Below are 19,805 nucleotides of genomic sequence, written 5' to 3' on the forward strand. Positions count from 1 at the left end.
GCGTGGTACTAATAACACCAAGGTTAAGTATCCAGATCCTCATACCAGCCATGCTGCCAAAAAAAAGTAAAATAAATAAAAATAAAAATAAGAAGCAAAGGTGGATATAACTGTACTTGGTGACCAATGTTTAGGCATTCTACTTACACTTAGAAATTGCCCAGATATCCAAAAATTATTATTTAATATTTATCCTAGGTTTTAAAGTTAGCTAAGGATCTTGCAAATTATATTTTAGTTGATATATTATTAGAACCTAATTACTGTTGATTTTAAAAAGTTTGTCAGAATTGTACCTCAATTGAGCTGAACATATAATTTTATGTTTTTCTTTGTTTTTTGGGTTTTTTTTGCAACTGGCCAGTGTGGGAATCTGAACCCGTGACCTTTGCACCATGCTCTAACCAAGTGAGCAACCCGGCTAGCCCAATTTTATGTTTTTCTTAATCTTACTATATTAAATTAGTTATCATCATTCCCATATTTTAATCTTTATTACATATGTTGAATGTATCCATAAACAATATCTAATATTATTTTGCATGTTTAAAAACTCATTATAAATACTATCATATTGTATGTCTTCCTTTGCAAGTTGCATTTTTTCTTTAAGCTTATTTTTTTTTAATAAATAAACTTTTTATTTGAGGCTAATTTTAGATTTACAGAAAAGCTGCAAAGGTAGAACAGAGAGTTAGTGTATACCCTTCACTCAGCTTCTCCTAATGTTAATTTCATACATAACTGTGGTACATTTGTCAAAACTAAGAAATAAACACTGGTATAATACTAATAACTAAATTACGGACTTTATTCAGATTTCAGCAGTTTTTCCACTAATGTCCTTTTTCTATTTCAGAATCAACCCAGGATACCGCCTTTAGCAGGTTGCATTTTGGAGATTTATGGTGATATATGACATTCTAATTCATTCATTCTAACTGAGATTAGATTTCCATTGTTTGCCAATACCCCAGTGTGTTTATTCTCCTACCAGTAGATATTTTGGTTGTTTCCAATTTTTTATTTTTATTTACTTATTTATTTATTTTTTTGGCGGCTGGCTGGTAAGTGGATCCAAACCCCTGACCTTGAGGTCATCAACACCATGCTCTAACTAACTGAGCTAAATGGCCAGGCCTGTTTCCAAATTTCTTTTACTATTACAAACAATCATGTCATCCTTGTACCTTTGTCCTTATCTTCTTTACACTGTCAGGAAGCAGAGCACCTAACCGTAAGTCAAGACGAAGTCCAAGTCTAAGTCTGGCTCTGATGTTCTTTTCTAGCCTCATCTTCACTCCTGCCCAACCTCCAGCCTCATGACTGGCTTCTCTAGTTCCTCTCCAATGTTTTCTAAATCTGCCCGGTGCTTTCCTGTGTCCCAGCCCTGCCTTTTCTGGTCATCTTGCTCACTCCCCACTCCCCCTTGCCCCCAGCCCCAGCAGTGTCTTTTAGAATGCTGTGCTGTTTAAGAGCAGAATGGGGTTAAGTAAGGAAAGTTTGGGCTTGGCATGAAATAGACTTCAGTTCACATTCTCCCTCTTCATTTGACAAAAAGTTGCTAATCACCTCCTATGTGCACTGTGTGAGGTACTCAGAGGTTTGTCCTCAGCCTCTTCGCTTCCCATTCTACCTTCCAGGTGAGAACATTCATTCTCACTACTTCAACTCTGAAATCTACAACTCCAGCCCAGACTTTGCTTCCTGAGCTTCTAACCCCTATGTATAACTGCTTCCTGGACATTCCCCCATTTGGATATCTCATAGATAACCTCAAAGTCAACCTGTTCAAAAAATTATTCAGGGGCCGGCCCGTGGCTCACTCGGGAGAGTGCGGTGCTGATAACACCAAGGCCACGGGTTCGGATCCCATATAAGGATGGCTGGTTAGCTCACTGGGTGAGTATGGTGCTGACAACACCAAGCCAAGGGTTAGGATCCCCATACTGGTCATTTTTTTTTTTTTTTTAAAAGATGACCGGTAAGGGGATCTTAACCCTTGACTTGGTGTTGTAAGCACCACGCTCAGCCGGTGAGCTAACCAGCCATCCCTATATAGGATCCGATAACACCACACTCTCCCAAGTGAGCCATGGGCTGGCCCTCCGGTCATCTTTAAAAAAAAAAAAAAAAAGAATTCATCATCTGTGCACAGGTCCTGAATCTGCTCCTCTTCCAGTGTCCCCTATCATAGGGAATAACATCAGCAGCCTCCCAAGAACACCTGGGAGTTTTCCTTGACACCCCCCCACCTTCTTTTCACCAGCATCAATCCAACACAGCACCAACACACTCTGTTCTATCTATTACTTTACAGTCTCTCCAGTTGGTCAGTTACAGGCCTGTTAGTTACACTTGGTTAGAGCATGGTGCTGATAACACCAAGGTTCAACGTTCAAATCCCCATAACAACCAGCTGCCAAAAAAACATAAAAAAGAACAATTACATTCATTTATTTATTCATCCTGCTTTATTCAGTGTCTTTTTGTACCTGAATCTCTGTCCTGGGTTTTGGGGAAATAATGATAGAGTGCTTTGCAGATTATCTGTGGTGAAGGACCGTTCTGTTGTTGTTTTTAATTTCCCATTAGTCATGGATAGAGTCCTTTGTAAAATACAGTGAAAATCAATTACTAGACAAATAAAATGGAAAAGGACATACAAAACACACAAGCCCCAGTTTTTGATCACTAGGCTGAATAAACACAAAAGTACTTGCCAAATTGCTATAGCAGTTTATCAATGCTTCTCTCAAATTCTGTATCTGTCTCGTTGCAGACCGGTAATGTTTGCAAACTCATGTCATACGTGGACCACACTTTGAGTAGCACCAAGGAGAAAGGTGAACACAGAATTGGGTGTGCATATGTGGGCCTCAGAGTGGGAGGGGGAAGGCAGAAAAGCAAGATTCTTAAGCAAACAGGTAATAACCACATCACCACCAACAACAAAAGCAATTAGTTATCTGTGCTAAGATGTGGGCAGGGGGAACACAGAGGAGGCACCTGCGTAGGCTGGGAGTCAGGGAAGGATACCTTATAGGAGGCACCAGACAGGTAGGAGTTAGTTGGGGAAGCACTAGTGAGGAGTGGGAGGATACTCTGGGCAGAGAAACAAGTTCTGAGACATTAAGCAGCATGTGGGTTAGGGGATCACCTTTCCTATGACTTGATGGGCTGCTTTTCTCTGAGCCTCAGCATCAGTTCCACATGTATAAAATGGATATGATTTCTTTCTCTGAATGATGAAAGAAGAGAAAGCATGGAAAGTGCCTTTACCAATGCCCGGTGCCTGGTAATGTTGCTGCTTTGTGAGTAAGGGATACTCGCAGGAATCAGCTGCCATGGATGGTGGGATGGGCGGGAGATGCTATGGGCAGGAAGGCAGCTCATTGACTCAGGACTGGAGCCCAGAATGACCAGGTTCTGGGAGGTGACAAGGAAAACGGCAGGGGGTGGGCAGCATGCCTGCCCCTGAGTCATTCCCAGGCCTGGGATGTGTTTCTCTAGGACTGTCAGTGGAAGATGGGGTGTAGTGATAAGTCTGGGCAGGAGGCAGGACCCCAGATAAGCTTTTCCCCAAAAGCCCCAGGTGTCTCAGATGTCCACACAAAAATAGGCATAAATTTAAAAGCTGAAAGGTGGGGCTGGCTTTGTCCTATCTTGATCTGATCTGAGGGATTTGATAAAGACATGAATGAATCATTCGTAAATCATAAAGCTAATCCTCTTAGGTGCTATTGCTAATGAAAAAGTGAGAATCAGGAAGATTAAATCACAGGTTCCAAAATCATCTCAGAACCAGAGGGAATGCTGGAATTCCACCCCAGACCCTGACTCTAGACTCACCTTTTTTTTTTTTTTTTTTACACTTCACCTCTAAACTAGATGGCACATTTAGAAAAATGTTCTGACCACAGACCACAGTGGTCACATGGAGATGAATTCCAACTGGTCCTTGTAGTTCACCCAAGGACTGCTCCTAGGAGAAGGGCATGGAAGTGCAGACGGGGGACCCAGTGAAGACTTCCTGGAGGAGGTGACCCCAAGGGTGAGTAGCCTATAGTAGAGACTCATTAAATGGTGATTAAAACAAATGGAGTTAGTAGATGGGGAAGTGAGGGAAGAGCATTCCAGGTAGAGAAAAGGCAAGTGGAGAGGACGACTCACAGTTCTTTGACTGCTGCATTCATTCTGGTGGCATGCTGAAATGGGGCGGTGGCAGCAGTCAGCCCAAGTGCAGACTGTATAGGGTGCATATCTGTAGAGCTCAAAAATAATATATCCAACTAAAAGTTGTTCTGCTTTTTACTGTTACCATCTGCCACCAATTTTAAGTAATATCCATGATAAAACTCTCCTCTCCAAAAAGAGCTAAGTTCTCAACAATTGCCATAGATATTGCATTTTAACACATGTAAGCTTCACTTTAGCACATTTTTATTATAGATCCTTTAATAAACATGGTATTCTATGTGGAAATTAATTTGGAGAATGCCCAGTTATATGGTCACCCTGACACACACGGACTCAGTTGCACATGTCTGGAGCTCACTTTAGGCCAGGGTCACATCTCCACCCCCGTGGTATTGGATACACCTGAGTTTACACAGTAGCTTCAAAATAAACAATCTTGATTTACGGTCAGTGATTATAAAGACAAAAAAAACAGCTTGGGGCTGGCCGGTTAGTTCAGTTGGCTAGAGCAGGGTGTAATAACAACAAGGTCAAGGTCAAGGGTCCGGATCCCTGCACCAGCCAGCTGTCAAAGAATTTCCAAAAAAACAAACAGAACTTGACTGAGTTCAATTCTGTCATTCCACATAACTAGTTGGAGTTTTGTGTGAAAATTTAAAACAGAGAAACAGAGTGTAAACTGAGAGGCAAAATATTTTTAGTAAGTGCAAATTTTAGTTTGTATATAAAATATTTTACTGAATTTAAATAAAAATTTACCTTTAAAATTAAAATTTATTCCTTCAAAACTGTTAAATGTTTTAAAATAAAAGATGAAGCAAGAAAATAAATGTTATATCAGTGGTGCAATTTAGCAGTTACCTAAATTGTACCTTTTCCAGATGTTTTGGTTTTATTAAAATTCAGACTGTAATTAAGGGACCAAAATTCAAACAGTTTAGGTATATATAAAAATGACTGAAATAAACAGTGTCCTTTTTTTTTTTACTTTTTGGAACTGTAACATTAATTTTATGTATTTATTTACTTTATTTTATTTTTTAGTGGCTGGCTGGTAGGGGGATCCAAACCCTTGACCTTGGTGTTATAACACCGGTCTTTTGCATTTTATTTTATTTTTGTAAAATACATTTTTCACTTCTGCATTTCTTTTTCTGGCCATTATTATTATTTGTTTCATTTCATGATCATTTGAAAATATGAAATTTGAATTATGAAAATAATTTTATCTTATAGAGGTGGGGGGTATTAAAAAATGATCTGCTCTGTGTGTTAAATAGGATTCATTCCAAGGGCCGGCCTGTGGCTCACTTGGGAGCGCGTGGTGCTGACAACACCAAGTCAAGGGTTAAGATCCCTTTACCGGTCATCTTATAAAAAAAAAAAAATTCATTCCACAAATATTTTCTAAATGCCATGTTGGGAGAAACATTAGGAAACATGTGGGAAATTGAAGAGACATCAGATGGGAGTCAGAGACAGCCCCAGGAGGAGGTGATTCCAGCACTGGGAGCAGGTGTTAGCCGTAGAATCGTAGCCACCATTTCTCACGCCCCACCCCATGCCAGCAGCTGGAGACACTAAGATACATAAGACACTTCTTAACCCCCCTGTTTGATAGAGCAAATGTCCCTGCTCTCACCAAAGGCCCACTTGTCTATTTGTGTTCTGTCCTTTCTTATCAATGATTTTGCTCCTATGATTGAGCCGTTCCTCCCCTCCTCTGGTGGATCCCCATCAGCCTATGTATGATATGCCTGCCCTTAACCCCCTTCCAAGTACCACCTCATTTTTCTGCTCTTACTCATAGCAAAAGCTCTTTCAGAGAGTTGTTTACAGACAGCATCTCAGTGTTTCCACCTCATCAACCCACTCCAATCAGCCTTCTATCCCCGCTGGAACTCTTTTGTCAAAGTCACTAACGACCTCCATCTTGTCCAGTCCAGTAGTCACTTACCTTTTTCTGATCTCAGCAATATTTGAAAAGTCCCTCCTTTAAATACTTGCTTCTCTTGGCTTCCTGAAATACAGCCTCCTGACTTTCCCCTACCTCTCTGTTACTTCTCAGTCACTTTGGGTAACTTCGCTGTTCCTGTTGAGGAGTTTTTAAAGAGGGGGCCAAGGGATGGGCCGGCCTGTGGCTCACTCCGGAGAGTGTGGTGCTGATAACACCAAGGCCACGGGTTCGGATCCTATGTAGGGATGGCCGGTTGGCTCACTCGCTGAGCGTGGTGCTGACAACACCAAGCCAAGGGTTAAGATCCCCTTACTGGTCATCTTTAAAAAAAAAAAAAAAAAATTCCCAAAGTCTCACCAAGACTTGTCTGGTTTCTGCTCCTGTCCTTGCTGTTATCTCAGGGTCCTGCTGGAGGGGTGGAATCAGCATAGCTTTATTGAAGTCTTCCTTGGTTTCCCAATGTCTGGGTAGTACATGCAAGACTGCAGCTCCAGGCTGTCTGGAAAACAACTCTGCATTCATGTAAATAATGTCATCTTCCCCCATAACCAAGGTTCAAAATATCAAATATTCATGGGAAAAGAGGGAACTCAGAGAATGTATGTCAAGAAAAAAACTATGTCCTTTTAAAATTTTTTAGAGCCCATGCCATGCTAGGTCCCAGCATGGCTTCAGTCCTGCTCACTCCAACAAAATCTGTTCTTTTTCCCATCTTTGCATATCACCAATTGGCACTGTCATCACCCAGTGGATCTACTCAATAATCTAGGAACCATCTTTGGTAGTTTCTTTTTTCGGTGGCTGGCTGGTACAGGGATCAGACCCTGGACCTTGGTGTTATCAGCATCACACTCTAGCCAACGGGGCTAACTGCCCAGCCCTAGGAGCCATCTTTGATTTCTCTTTTCCTCCCTAGTCCCTTCTGATCCATTATGAAGTCCCCTACGTTTTCTTTTTTTCTTTTTCTGGGAGCTGGCCAGTATGGGGATCAGAACACTTCACCTTGTTATTACAAGGCTAAGCTCTAACCAACTGAGCTAACTGGCCAGCCCCCACCTGCCTTTTTTGTGTGTGTGTGTGACCAGTAAGGGGATCATAACCCTTGGCTTGGTGTCTTCCGCACCGCGCCCAGCCAGTGAGCGCACCAGCCATCCCTATATAGGATCTGAACCCGTGGCGGAGCGGCACTCTCCCGAGTGAGCCACGGGGTCCGCCCTTTTTTTTTTTTTTTTTTTTAAATATGACTGGTAAGGGGATCTCAACCCTTGACTTGGTGTTGTCAGCACCATGCTCTTGCAAGTGAGCTAACTGGCCATCTCTATATAGGGATATGAACCCACGGCCTTGGTGTTATCAGCACCACACTCTCCCAAGTGAGCCACAGGCCAGCCCACCACCTGTCCTTTTTCATTCCAAAGTATTCTCTAATCACCACCACCAACCAGCACCAAACACTGGTGTCCCTTCTTGGAGAGCTCCTTCAGCTTTCTAACAGGCATCCCCGCTTCCATCTTGCTCCTAGAAGCCGTAAATCTCAAAGGAACCAAATGATTATTAAAACACAGATCATATCAATTTCCTGCTTGAAACCCTTCAGGAGTTTCCCATCACACTTCGAATAAAATCCAAACTACTTCGCATGGTCTTTAAGACCCTGCCCATCTCTTTGTCCTTGTGTCATGCCACTGTGCTCTGGCCTGCTTCACGGTGGTGGCCTGACCTTCCTATTTTCCTTCTAGAAGCGTCAAGCTCTTTCTTGCCTTAGAGCCTTCTGGTCCTCCTATGGCTGGCTCCCTTCAGGCATTTAGCTCTCAGCTCACTCTTTCCTGTTTTGTTTTCTCCATAGCACTCACCACCATCTAAAATTATACTGATTATTGACTTTATTATTCCTTCCTTGTCTGCCCATTTAGGATTGAAATTCCTTGAGAGCAAGGACTTTGTTCTGTCTTGTTTACCATCGTATCCCTAGTTCCAAAAAACAGCCCAACACACAGTAGGTACTGAGCAAATATTGTGGGATAAATTGTGCCGTGGAGCCCCCAGTCTTCAGTTTGTACAGACTAGGGCCAGAGGTGTCCCGCTGGTAGCAGAACAGATCCGGCCCTCTGGAAGCGCAGGGCGAGAGCCACGGGCTGCTGGGTGGTGGTGGAGGCTTCCTGTCCGCTGAGGCCCTGCCCGGCCCTGCCGCTCTCTCTAGCCTCTTTCCCGCATGTCTCTTCTGCGAGGTCCACGAGGCCTGGCTGGAGTGTGAGATCTCGGTGTCCCCCGGCCCCACTTTCGTGAAACAGAGATGCTCAGACTGAAGTGGGGTAGGTACGGAGGGGCGGACATATACTTTAATAACTAGGGCTGGCTGGTGGCTCAGCTGGTTTACAGCGTGGAGCTGGTAACATCAAGGCCCAGGGTTCCATCCCTGCACCAGCTAGACGCTCCCCGCCTTCTCCCCAACACCCCCCAAAGAAGTGGCAAAGGTCCAAGGTCCCCTGTCGGTGACCTGCTGAGAACCCGGGGCCGCCTGGGGCAGTGTGGGGTGGGGCGGCTGGTGGGTGGGGCGGGTGGGTGCGGCCCTGACTCCGCCCCCTGGCGCCTTGGTGACTAGAAGCTGAGCGCAGTGATTGTGGCGTGGTGGTGCCGGGACCCGCGCCTGCGACGCCGCGGTGGCTGCTCTGCCCTCGAGGGTCTGAAGCGGATCTGGAGCACCACACAGTTCCCGCGTGCAGCCGACCCCAGGCTGAGATGCAGCAGGAGACTGCGGAGCTGAGCCCGTGGCCGGCGGCCCCCCAGCCTCGCCTGGTGAGTCCGGGGGTCCCCTGCAAGGCCGGGCCAGGCTGGGGGGTGGCGCAGCGGGCAGGGAGTGGAGGGTGGGGGAGGTGGAGGGGTGCAGAATTGGGGGAGGGGGCCAGATTAGAAATCTGAGGGATGGGGTCAGGAAAGGGAGGTGTGGAAGATTAAGGATGTGAATCATAAGTCGTTTATTCGGTTACCACTGACCGAGCCTGAGAGCTGGTGTTGGGCGCTAGGGGTGAAAAGGTTCCAGGCAACTTCCTGAGAGAGACTTGGGTACTCAGGGAAGCAAAGACAAAGTTAGGAAGTTAGCGATAAAACGACAGGGAGAACAAGCTTAAATATTTATTGGAGCCCTACTAAGTGGCAGGCCTTTGCCGGACCCTGGGAATACAATGGTGGGTTTACCATTAGACAAGATATTATACCGTTTTATTAATAAATAATTAGCTGAATAATTGGAAGTGTACACAGTGCCGTGAAGGAGCAGTACGGGGGCGGGGGGCCTGGGAGCAAGTAGCCAGTGTTTGACTTGAGTTAGGAGGTGGGGAAGACAGTTGCAGACTTGGTCTGGGACTGGAGAACTGGTCAGGTGAAGAGTTCCCAGGTGCTGAGAGCAGAGTCAGTATATACACTTCCTGTGGGAACTGCAAGGTGGCCTAGCCTCTAGGGCCAAGAGAGGGATGGGAGAGTGGCCCAAGTGCCAGGGAGGCAGGAACACCATTGAGGTCATTCAGAGCTTCAGTTCCTGAGCAGTAGGAAGCCTTGATGAGTTTAAACATGGTGTATCAAAATTAGATTTGCATTTTTTAAAGAGTGCCCTGCCCTGGCAGATGTGGGCTGAATCGGAAGCAGTAGTTAGAAAGATCCAGGTGAGGGTTAACGTGGCGGCCCAGCTGGAGGAGTGAGAGTGGAGCTGGAGGAACCGGGCAGGTTCTGGAGAAGTTCTGGAGGTAGAGACCACAAGAACTGGTCTCTAAGGGGTGAGGGAGGCATCCAGGATAACTTAACGGATTTCTCGCTTGCACCATTGGGTGAAAATAGTGGCATTTTCTTTCTTTTTTTTTAAAAAAAGATGACCGGTAAGGGTATCTCAGCCCTTAGCTTGGTGTTGTCAGCACCACGCTCAGCCAGTGAGCGAACCAGCCATCCCTATATAGGATCCAAACCCGTGACCTTGGTGTTATCAGCACCACACTCTCCCGAGTGAGCCACGGGCTGGCCCTCTTTCTTTCTTTTTAATTTTTTAATAGTGGTATTTTCTGAGAGAGAACAAAGGATGACAGGGAACAGGATTAATAGATCTGGTGGGGGAGGGGAAGGGATGGTGAGCAAGGATAATCTTGGACATAGTCCGTGTAAAGTGCCTGTGGCTATCCAAATGGATCCGAGCAGTAGGCAGCTGAAGAATTCAGAAGTTATGTTCCCTGGAGCTATAGGTTAAAAGGACAATTGGAATATAAACAGAAATGGATTCATGGGCACGGGAGTAGAGCAAGTAGAGTAAGGGAAACCTGCAAAAGAGACTGAGAAGGACGAGGCCAGAGAGAAGGGAAGAAGAAAAGCCCGGGATGTATGTCACCGTGTGTTAGGGAGGCCAGGGGCAGGACACATTTCCAGAAGTGTGGCCTGTAGTCTCAGAAGTTCCTGAGAGGTCAAGCAAGAAGGAGTCTGGAAAATGTTGCTTGGACTTAGTGAAATGGAGATCTTTGGTGAGCTTTATGAAAGAAAGCTGGTTCTGTGGAGAGGTGGGGGCCAGGGCAAATTGGGGAATAATGAGGCAAGGTAATGGCGAAGTGTGTTTAGACAACTCTAGAGAAGTTGGCCTGTGAAGGACCAGGAAAATGAAAGGATCATTACTAAGACGGAGGGAAGAGAGGCTGAGCAACCCAGACGTATCCGTCCAGTAGTCGTTTATCTGGTGCCTGGTACGTGCCTACCTTATGCTACTTGCTGAGCATGTAGCGGTGAGTAAAACAGGTAGCTCTTCCCAGCTCTTCCAGGGTTTTAACAAAAAGAACATTTCCTTCAGAGCCATTTTCCTCTGATGTTATCAAACCTATCAAAATTAGCAATAATTTATTTCTTTATATTATCATAGATGCAATCCTTGTTCACATTCTCCTAATTGTCCCTAAAATGTCCTTTACAGTTGGTATGTCTAAACCCAAATCCAATTTAAGGCCATGCAGTGCATGTGGTTATTATGTCCCTTAAGTTTCTTTGAAATTAGAATAGCTTTTCGGGGGAGCTGGCCAGTTAGCTCAGTTGGTTAGAGCACAGCCTTGTAATGTCCAAGGTCAAGGGTTCAGATCCCCATATTGGCCAGCTTCCCAAAAAAAAAAAAAAATAGCTTTTTTTTTTTTTCATGACTGGCATTCAGTTTTTCATGATCCTAACTTTTATCTTGTAGAATGTTCCTTCTTCTGGATTTATCAGATTGCTTTCTCATGGTGTAATTTAGTTTGATCTTTTTGTCTCTTGTATTACCACAAAATTAGAGTTAGATGTTTTTTGGTGGCTGGCCTGTATGGGGATCTGAACCCTTGACCTTGGTCTTACAAGGCTGCGCTCTAACCAGCTGAGCTAACCAGCCAGTCCAGAGTTAGATCTTAAAGCTTAATTGGATTTTGATAAGAATGCCTACAGTAAGCTTCATCTTGCATCACATCAGGAGACACGTCTGGCTTTACACATTTGGTGATACTAGGCCTGACCCTTTAAGGTAGTGAAAGCCTGACTGATCTCTCTATTTAAATTTACCTTTTTTCCTTGCGATCAGAGAGTAACTTATGTGATGTTACTGTGTACCTATCCAAACATCCATTTCCCTACCAGCCACTCACCAACTGTTTTTAACACCAAATTTTAATTTTTCCTCAATCAAAAATTTCATTAGGGGTTTCAAAATAATGGTTTTCCAATTCCACCATTTCTTCTACATTTATTAGTTTGTTTTCTTCTGTAAAGTAGGACTTAACTGGAATCATTTGGTAATTTTGAAATGTTTCCTCTTGTAAAGGCAGAATAAATTTAATTCTTTCACTTCAATTAGCGATGTTTGAAATTGGGACAATAGCTGGCCTTTTGTCACTTTGGGATCATGGATTTTCATAGATTCAATCTATTTCAATCAATAGTTGTTATTTTTTTGATTCTCAAATTATCACAAATATGGCCAGTGAGAATCTCTTCTATGTCCTTTTAGTATATTTACTGGCAAATAGAGCATCTTTCTGTGTCCTTTTTAAAAAAAAAATTTTTTTTTAATTGTGGTAAAATCTGCATAACATAAAAATATACCATTTTAACCCACTTTTTTTTTTTTTTTTTTTTTGGCTGCCAGTCAGTATGGGGATCTGAACCCTTGACCTCAGCGGTATAACACCACACTCTAACCAACTGAGCTAACCAGCCAGCCCCATTTTAACCATTTTTAAGTGTTCAGTGGCATTAAGCACGTTCACCTTATTGTGCAACCATCACCACCAACCATCTCCATAACTCTTCATCTTCCCAAACTGAGACTCTTTATCCATTAAATAGCAACTACCCAATCTCCCCTAGCCCCCATTCTACTTTCTGTTTCTTTGGTTTGGACTTCAAGTATCTCATATGATTAGAATCATATATTATTTGTCCTTTTGTGGCTGGCTTTCACTTAGTATAAGTTCATTCAAGGTCTTCAAGGTTCATTCATGCTGAAGCATGTGTCAGAATTTCCTTCCATTTTAAGGCTCAGTAATATTCTGTTGTATAGACATACCGCATTTTGTTGTCCATTCATCCATCAGTGGACACTTGGGTTGCTTCCACATTTTGGCTATTATAAGTAATGCTGCTATGAACACGGTGTCCAAATACATCTATTCTAGTCCCTGCTTTCAGTCCTTTTATCTATATACCCAGAAGTGGAATCACTGGATTGTAACGGTAATTCTATTTCTAATTTCTTTTTCTTTTTTTGGTCGCTGGCTGGTATGGGGATCTGAACTCTTGACCTATTTTTAATTTTTTGAGGAATTGCCATACTGTTTTCCACAGTTACCAAACTATTTTACATTCCCATAAGCAGAGCTCAAGGGTTCCGATTCTCTACATCCTTGACAACACTTGTATTGTTTTTTCTATAATAGTAATTGTAATGGGTGTGAAGTGGTATCTCATTGTGGTTTCTAAGAGTTTTATATTTTTAGGTCTCACATTTAGATCTTTGATTCATTTTGAGTTAATTTTTGTAGATGGTGTTAGGTGAGGGTCCAGCTTCATTCTTTTGCATGTGAATGTCCAGTTTTCCCAGGACCATTTGTTGAAGGTTGTTCTTTCCCCTATGAATGGTCTTGGCTCTTATTGAATATCAGTTGACCAAATATGTGAGAGTTTATTTCTGAGCTCTATTTTATTCTATTGTTTTATAGGTCTATCTTTATGCCAGTATCATACTGTTTTTATTATTACAGCTTAGAAAGTTTTGAAACTGGGAAGTGTGAGTCGTCCAGCTCTGTTCTTTTCGAGATTGTTTTGGCTATTTGGGGTGCCTTGAGATTCCATAGGAATTTTGAGATGGAATTTTCTATTTTTGCAAAAAAAAGTCATTGGGATTGCATTGAATCCGTAGACTGCATTGGGGGTAGTGTTAACATCTTAACAATAGTCAGTCTTCCAATCCATGAACACAAGATGTCCTTCCATTCATTTATGTTGTTTTAAATTTCTTGCAGCAATGTTTTGTAGTTTTCAGTGGTTAAGTTAACCTCCTTGGTTAATTCCTAAGTATTTTGTTCTTTTTGGTGCTATTGTAAATGAAATTGTTTTCTTTATTTCCTTTTTGTATTATTCATTGTTGGTGTATAGAAACACAGCTGATTTTTGCGTTGATTTTATGTCCTGCTACTTTGCTGAATTTATTAGTTCTAATTGGGTTTTTTTGTGTGGAATCTTTAGGGTTTTCTACCTAAAAGATCATATCATCTGAAAATAGAGATAACTTAACTTCTTCCTTTCCAGCACCATGCTCAGCCAGTGAGCTAACCGGCCATCCCTATATAGGATCTGAACCCAGGGCCTTGGTGTTATCAGCACCACACTCTCCCGAGTGAGCCACAGGCCAGCCCTAACTTCTTCCTTTCCAATTTGGATTCTTTTATTTTTTTTTCTTGCCTAAATTGCTCTGGCTAGAACTTCCAGTACTATGTTGAATAGAAGTGGCAAGAGTGGACACCCTTTTCTTGTTCCCAGTCTTAGAGGAAAAGCCTCAGTCTTTTACTATTCAGTATGATGTTAGCTGGGTTTTTCATAAATACCCATTATCTTGAGGAAGTTTCCTTCTATTCCTAGTTTTTTGAGTGTTTTTTTTTTAATCATGAAAAGGTATTGGATTTTATCAAATGCATTTTCTGCATCAATTCAGATATGTGTTTTTACCCGTATATATTTTTCCTTCAGCACTTTGAATATATCAACCCACTGCCTTTTGGAATCCAAGATTTCTGATGAGAAATCTGCTGGTAATCTTATTTGGGATCCCTTATGAGTGACAACTCACTTCTCTCTTGCTACTTTCAAGATTCTCTCTTTGTCTTGGGCTTTCAACAGTTTGATTATGAAGTGTCCTATAGGTCTCTTTGAATTTATCCTAGTTGTCTCTCACTCAGTATCCTTGGGGTATTGGTTCCAGGACTTCTGTGGATACCAAAATCCCCAGATGCTCAAGTCCCTTAGATGAGTATAATTTACACAAATTCTCTTTTATACTTTAAAATCATCTCTGGATTACTTATAATACCTAATATAATGTAAATGCTATGTAAACAGTTGTTATGCTGTATTTTTTAATTTATATTTTTTGTCATTCTATTGTTATTTTTATTTATTTATTTTCTTATTGTCAGCTGGCCAGTACAGGGATCAAACCCTGGACCTTGGTATTATCAGCACCATGCTCTAACCAACTGAGCTAACTGGCCATATTTTTTATTTTTGAGCTGGCTGGTACAGGGATTTTTTTGGTTTTTTGAATATTTTTAATCAATGGTTAGTTGAATTTGTGGTTGTAGAACCCGTGAATATGGAGGGGCTGACTGTTCTAGGATTTTGTTGAGTTTCTTGGATGTTTGTATTTGTCGTTCATCAAATTTTGGGATTTTTCAGCCATTATTTCTTAAAAAAAAAAAAATCTCTCAACCCTTCTCTCTTTTTCTTCTGAAACTCGTACAATATGTATGATAATCTGCTTGATGTCCCACAGGTTCTTTAGTCTCTATCTTTAATCTTTTTTCTGTTTCTCAGACTCAATAATTTCAATAGTACTGTATTCAAGTTTAGTGATTCTTCTTTCTGCCTACTTCAAATTTACTTTTGAGTCCTAGTCAGTTTTCTATTTCAGTTATTATACTCTTCAGCTCCAGAATTTCTTTTTGATTTCCTTTTATGATTTCTATCTCTTTATATTACTATACACTTAAAATTTTTTTTTTTTTACTTCATATCTTCTCTTAGCTCTTTGAGTATCTTTAGGACAGTTTTTTTTTTTTTTTTTAAAGATGACTGGTAAGGAGATCTTAACCCTTGACTTGGTATTGTCAGCACCACGCTCTCCCAAGTGAGCCATGGGCCGGCCCAGGACAGTTGTTTTAAAGTCTTTTTCTAGTAAGTGCACCATCTGGTCTTTCTCAGGAATGCTTTCTGTTGATTTATTCTTTTCCTTTGAGTGGGCCATACTTTCCTCTTTTTTAAAATATGTCTTGTGATTTTTTATTGTTTTTGAACACTGGATGTTTGCATCTGATAATCTGATTCTCCCTCTTCCCCAGGGTTTGCTGTTTTTGCTTTTGTTTTGGTTTTAGTTTTTGTTGTATGGTGCCTCTGTGCCAGGATCAGCCTGTGGTAATAACTGAAGGTCTTCTTAGAACTTTTTCAAGCCAGTGCCTTTTCCTGGGTATGCCTGGTGACTTTCTAAATTCTCCCACGTATGTGGTTACTTTTGAATGTCCTAGTTCTTAAATGTCTAGCTCCCTAAAAGGGGAAAATGGAGAAAGACAAAAAGACAGCTGCCAGCCCTTTAAATACCCTGGAAGTCCCTCCAAGTTGAAGGAGTGGGGGTTGCGACATGTCTGCACCTCATGATCAGAAACAGCAATTAGCAACCAGAACACAGATCCTCAGTATTTGGAGGACAAGGTTTTTATTGTCCACTCTGGCTCCTGCAAGCTGTGTACAAGTTGCTTCTGTACATGGGGTGTATGTGGGTAGTCACTACCTACCTAAGAGCTTTAGTTGACCAAAATTAACTGCAATTTATTGTCCAAGCCTTACCCTGGAAGTTGCAAGCCTTTAACAGACTCTATTCTTCCAAAATACTTATAGCAGACAGATTCTGCCAATACAATGATTATCTTAGTGGGGAGACAGATTCCTCATGTCTCTCACTCCTACGCTATCATCTTTCCTTGATGTCACTTTCTGTGGCCTTTGTTCTTTTTTTGGCAGTGGCTGGCTGGTATGGGGATCTGAACCTATGTCCTTTTGACATAATCCTAATTTTCTTTGAAGCTTCCCTTATTTTCTGGCACAAGACGTACCAGACTCACTTAAACATTCCTTGTCCCAGACTTGGAGTCAGGAAGTTTCCAGAGAAGGCTCTTCTTTTTAGTAAGGTGTAGAATTAGAGAATAAAATCTGAGAACTAGGGGTACTCATTATTATTAGAGTGACAATTGCTTCTATAGGCTATTTTAAGGGACAGAGCTAGAAAACTTAATTTTTTTACATTGTAACTTTGTGTAGAATATTTCCTATTTAAGTTTAGCGTTGTTTTTACTTCTCTTATTTTTATAATTGTTCACTGATGCTGAAAATAATTTAAAATATTAACTTATTTTTATTTATTTTATTTTTTATTTTTTTCTCTATATAAAGATGACTGGTAAGGGGATCTTAACCCTTGACCTGGTGTTGTCAGCACCACATTCTCCCAAGTGAGCCATGGGCTGGCCCTAAATATTAACTTATTTTTAAACAATTTGATCATGAAAAATAACACTCAAACAAAAAAGTAAATATAAGCGTACAGCTTCATGAATTATTACAAAGTAAACTTCTGTAAAGCTGCTCCTCAGTTCAAAAAATAGAACATTTCTAGCACCGTGGAAGCCCCTCTAGCACTCCTTCCTTATCTTGCCCCCTTTCCTCCCCTCTAATGTAACTCTTATCCTATTATTTTGACATAACCTTTGAATTCCTCTATTTTTTTTTTGGCAGCTGGCTGGTACAGGGATCTGAAATTCTTCTATTTCTGCCCTGTCATGTTCCTGTTATTGCTGTAAAAGTTATAATTGCTTTAAGTTTTGCTTGCTTGCTTGCTTTTTTAAGTTTGTGTTTGAATGCTGTTATAATTTTCCTTGATTTGTAGCAAGCTCCCTCTTCTATTGCTACAGTAATGGACGGTTTTTAAAAATATGATGCTTGGGCCGTGGCTCACTCGGGAGAGTGTGGTGCTGATAACACCAAGTCAAGGGTTCGGATCCCATATAGGGATGGCAGTTCGCTCACTGGCTGAGCGTGGTGCTGACAACACCAAGTCAAGGGTTAAGATCCCCTTACCGGTCATCTTTTTTAAAAACTTTTTTAAAAATTAAAAAAAAAAAATGATACTTGGATCCTATTCTCTTTCAAGAGCTTCTATCACCAATAATCTCTTCTTTGCTACCCGTTATACCAGAGTCATCAAGGAATATTGCCCTTGACTTCCCAGACAATCCTCCATCCTTAAGAAGTGTTTTTCACATCTTCCTTTTTTCTACATCTCCTGCAATGCTTGATCTCCGATCTGACCACAGCAGTTCCCATTCAGGGGAGACCCTCTTCTGCAGATAAATATTTGCAGATGGTTTCTCAGTTTTGCTAAAGCCAGGACCAATCTGAAGCCTCTGTTCCTGTCTTTATGGCTTTCTGCACCCATTCTGCTGGTTTGGGATGTTCTTTCACCCTTGCACTTCCATATCATTTGGATTTTGAGCATTTTTTCAGAGTTTGCTGAAGGTGTAGGTTATGGAATATTTTATTTGTTCTCTTTGTTGCTTTGTATGAAATAAAAAACAAAAACATGCCAGGGAGGAAAAGTGGTGTGAGTTACATTTAGGCTTCCATCGCGCTCCTGTCATCCAGACCTGCATCTGAGAAAGCCAAGCTGGAGAATGGTCTGGAGGCAGGATACTTCAGGCAAGAGGTGACAGAGGCATGGATAGGAATGGGGTTGGGGAGTGGGAAGAGGGACGTGTGGAACTGGATTTGAACTAGGGTGAATCTCACCTGACTCTCTCTCTCCAAGGATAACAAGAAGTCAATGTCCATCTTGGACATATCTCCAACTTCCAGAAGCAGTGGAGTGTACACCTCTTGGAACCATGGCCCACCAGGCATTCAGCACTTTCCTCAGGGGACAGAGATGTCAAGAGCCCCCTTGGTGCCTGATGAGGCACCCAGGCAGGATGCCAGTGAAGTTGGGGCACAGTTCACTATGTCACTGCCTGAGCATGGTGTGGGCTACTGCCCCCAAGCAACTCTCACTCATTCCCAGATGATCTACTGTCAGGGAGTGTCTCCCTCCCAGCCAGGGATGATGGCTTTCAAGGGGCCCCAGCTGACGCCCTTAGGTGAACCCAATATTCCAGGAGTGGCCATGACCTTCAGTGGGAATCTAAGGATGCCCCCCAATGGGCTGCCAGTCTCAACTTCTAGTGGAATCCCAATGATGTCCCACAGCATGGCACCAACAATTCTTTATTCTGATCTTTCAACAGTACCTTCTAATCCAGCCTCTTTAACACCTAAAATGTTATTGGCCCCAGCCATGCCTTCCACTGAGCCCCAGTCTCTGCTCACCTCTCTGGCTCAAATGTTGCCCCCCAGAGATCCCCACAACCAGATGCCACCATCTAGGTCCCAATCATTGCTGGCTTTAGAATCCCAGGACTCTCATGTGAGCCAGCCAGACTCCCAGGAAGACCCCTTCTTACCTGAGCAGCCCATACCTGCTCCACAGAGAGCAAAGCAAAACCCCAGAGCCCAGGGAAGAGCACGCAGGAGGGGATCCTCAGATTCAAAGCCCTACTGTTGCCAGTATGAGAACTGTGGAAAAGCTTATACCAAGCGCTCCCACCTTGTGAATCACCAACGCAAACACACAGGTGAGTGAGATGTCAGGTGGGGTGGGCATGGAGGAGGAGTCTCCAGGCTTTAGATTTGAGCTGGACCGCTGGTTTGTAATTGTTCGGGATTAGCCTTCCATCTTCAGGCTTGGCCCCACTGACTTGCCATCCAGAATGACTGCGCCAAGATGATGGTGGGCATGCTACTGGTTGTGTTGCCCCTGGCTGGTTTCTTATATCTTTCCTTTTGATACCCCAACCTTGACTGCTCTGCCTCTAAGTTAGACCCCTTTCTCCCCACCTCCTGGCCCATCTGTCAACTTAATTCCATCTGTCCCTTGTTCCCCACCCCCCAGGTGAGAGGCCCTATAGATGCCACTGGGAAGGCTGTATGTGGTCTTTCTTCCGTTCTGATGAGCTTGGACGACATATGCGGATACACACCAAATACCGACCACATAGATGTGCTCAGTGCGGCCGACCATTCATGAGATCTGACCATCTCAGGCAGCATCAAAGGATTCATCAACGGATGCCAGGATCTCCAGACAGACAGACCAACGATGGATGGATGGATGGTACCCTCGCTCCGGGTCTTTAGGTCAATCTCCTCTTCCCCTCATTTTGGCTTCTCTGCCCAGATCCTGCCTGCTTCTGACCAGCTTGTCTCTTTGGTAGGTGTAGGCTTAGATGATGACAGAGATAGATTATGA

At 42.6% G+C, this 19,805-nt stretch overlaps 1 protein-coding gene across 1 annotated transcript in view; it reads left to right on the forward strand.

Moving 5' to 3' along the window:
- The window catches only part of KLF17 (KLF transcription factor 17), a 64,292-nt gene extending 44,487 nt beyond the window's left edge, over positions 1-19,805 (forward strand). The window contains exons 2-5 of the mRNA XM_063105741.1: positions 8,760-8,953; positions 18,273-19,131; positions 19,449-19,670; positions 19,771-19,805. Of these exons, the coding sequence (XP_062961811.1) occupies positions 8,760-8,953; positions 18,273-19,131; positions 19,449-19,670; positions 19,771-19,805 (1,310 nt within the window). The remainder of the gene's footprint in view (positions 1-8,759; positions 8,954-18,272; positions 19,132-19,448; positions 19,671-19,770) is intronic.

This window comes from Cynocephalus volans, chromosome 8 (assembly GCF_027409185.1).
Source record: "Cynocephalus volans isolate mCynVol1 chromosome 8, mCynVol1.pri, whole genome shotgun sequence".
Classification (NCBI taxonomy): domain Eukaryota; kingdom Metazoa; phylum Chordata; class Mammalia; order Dermoptera; family Cynocephalidae; genus Cynocephalus; species Cynocephalus volans.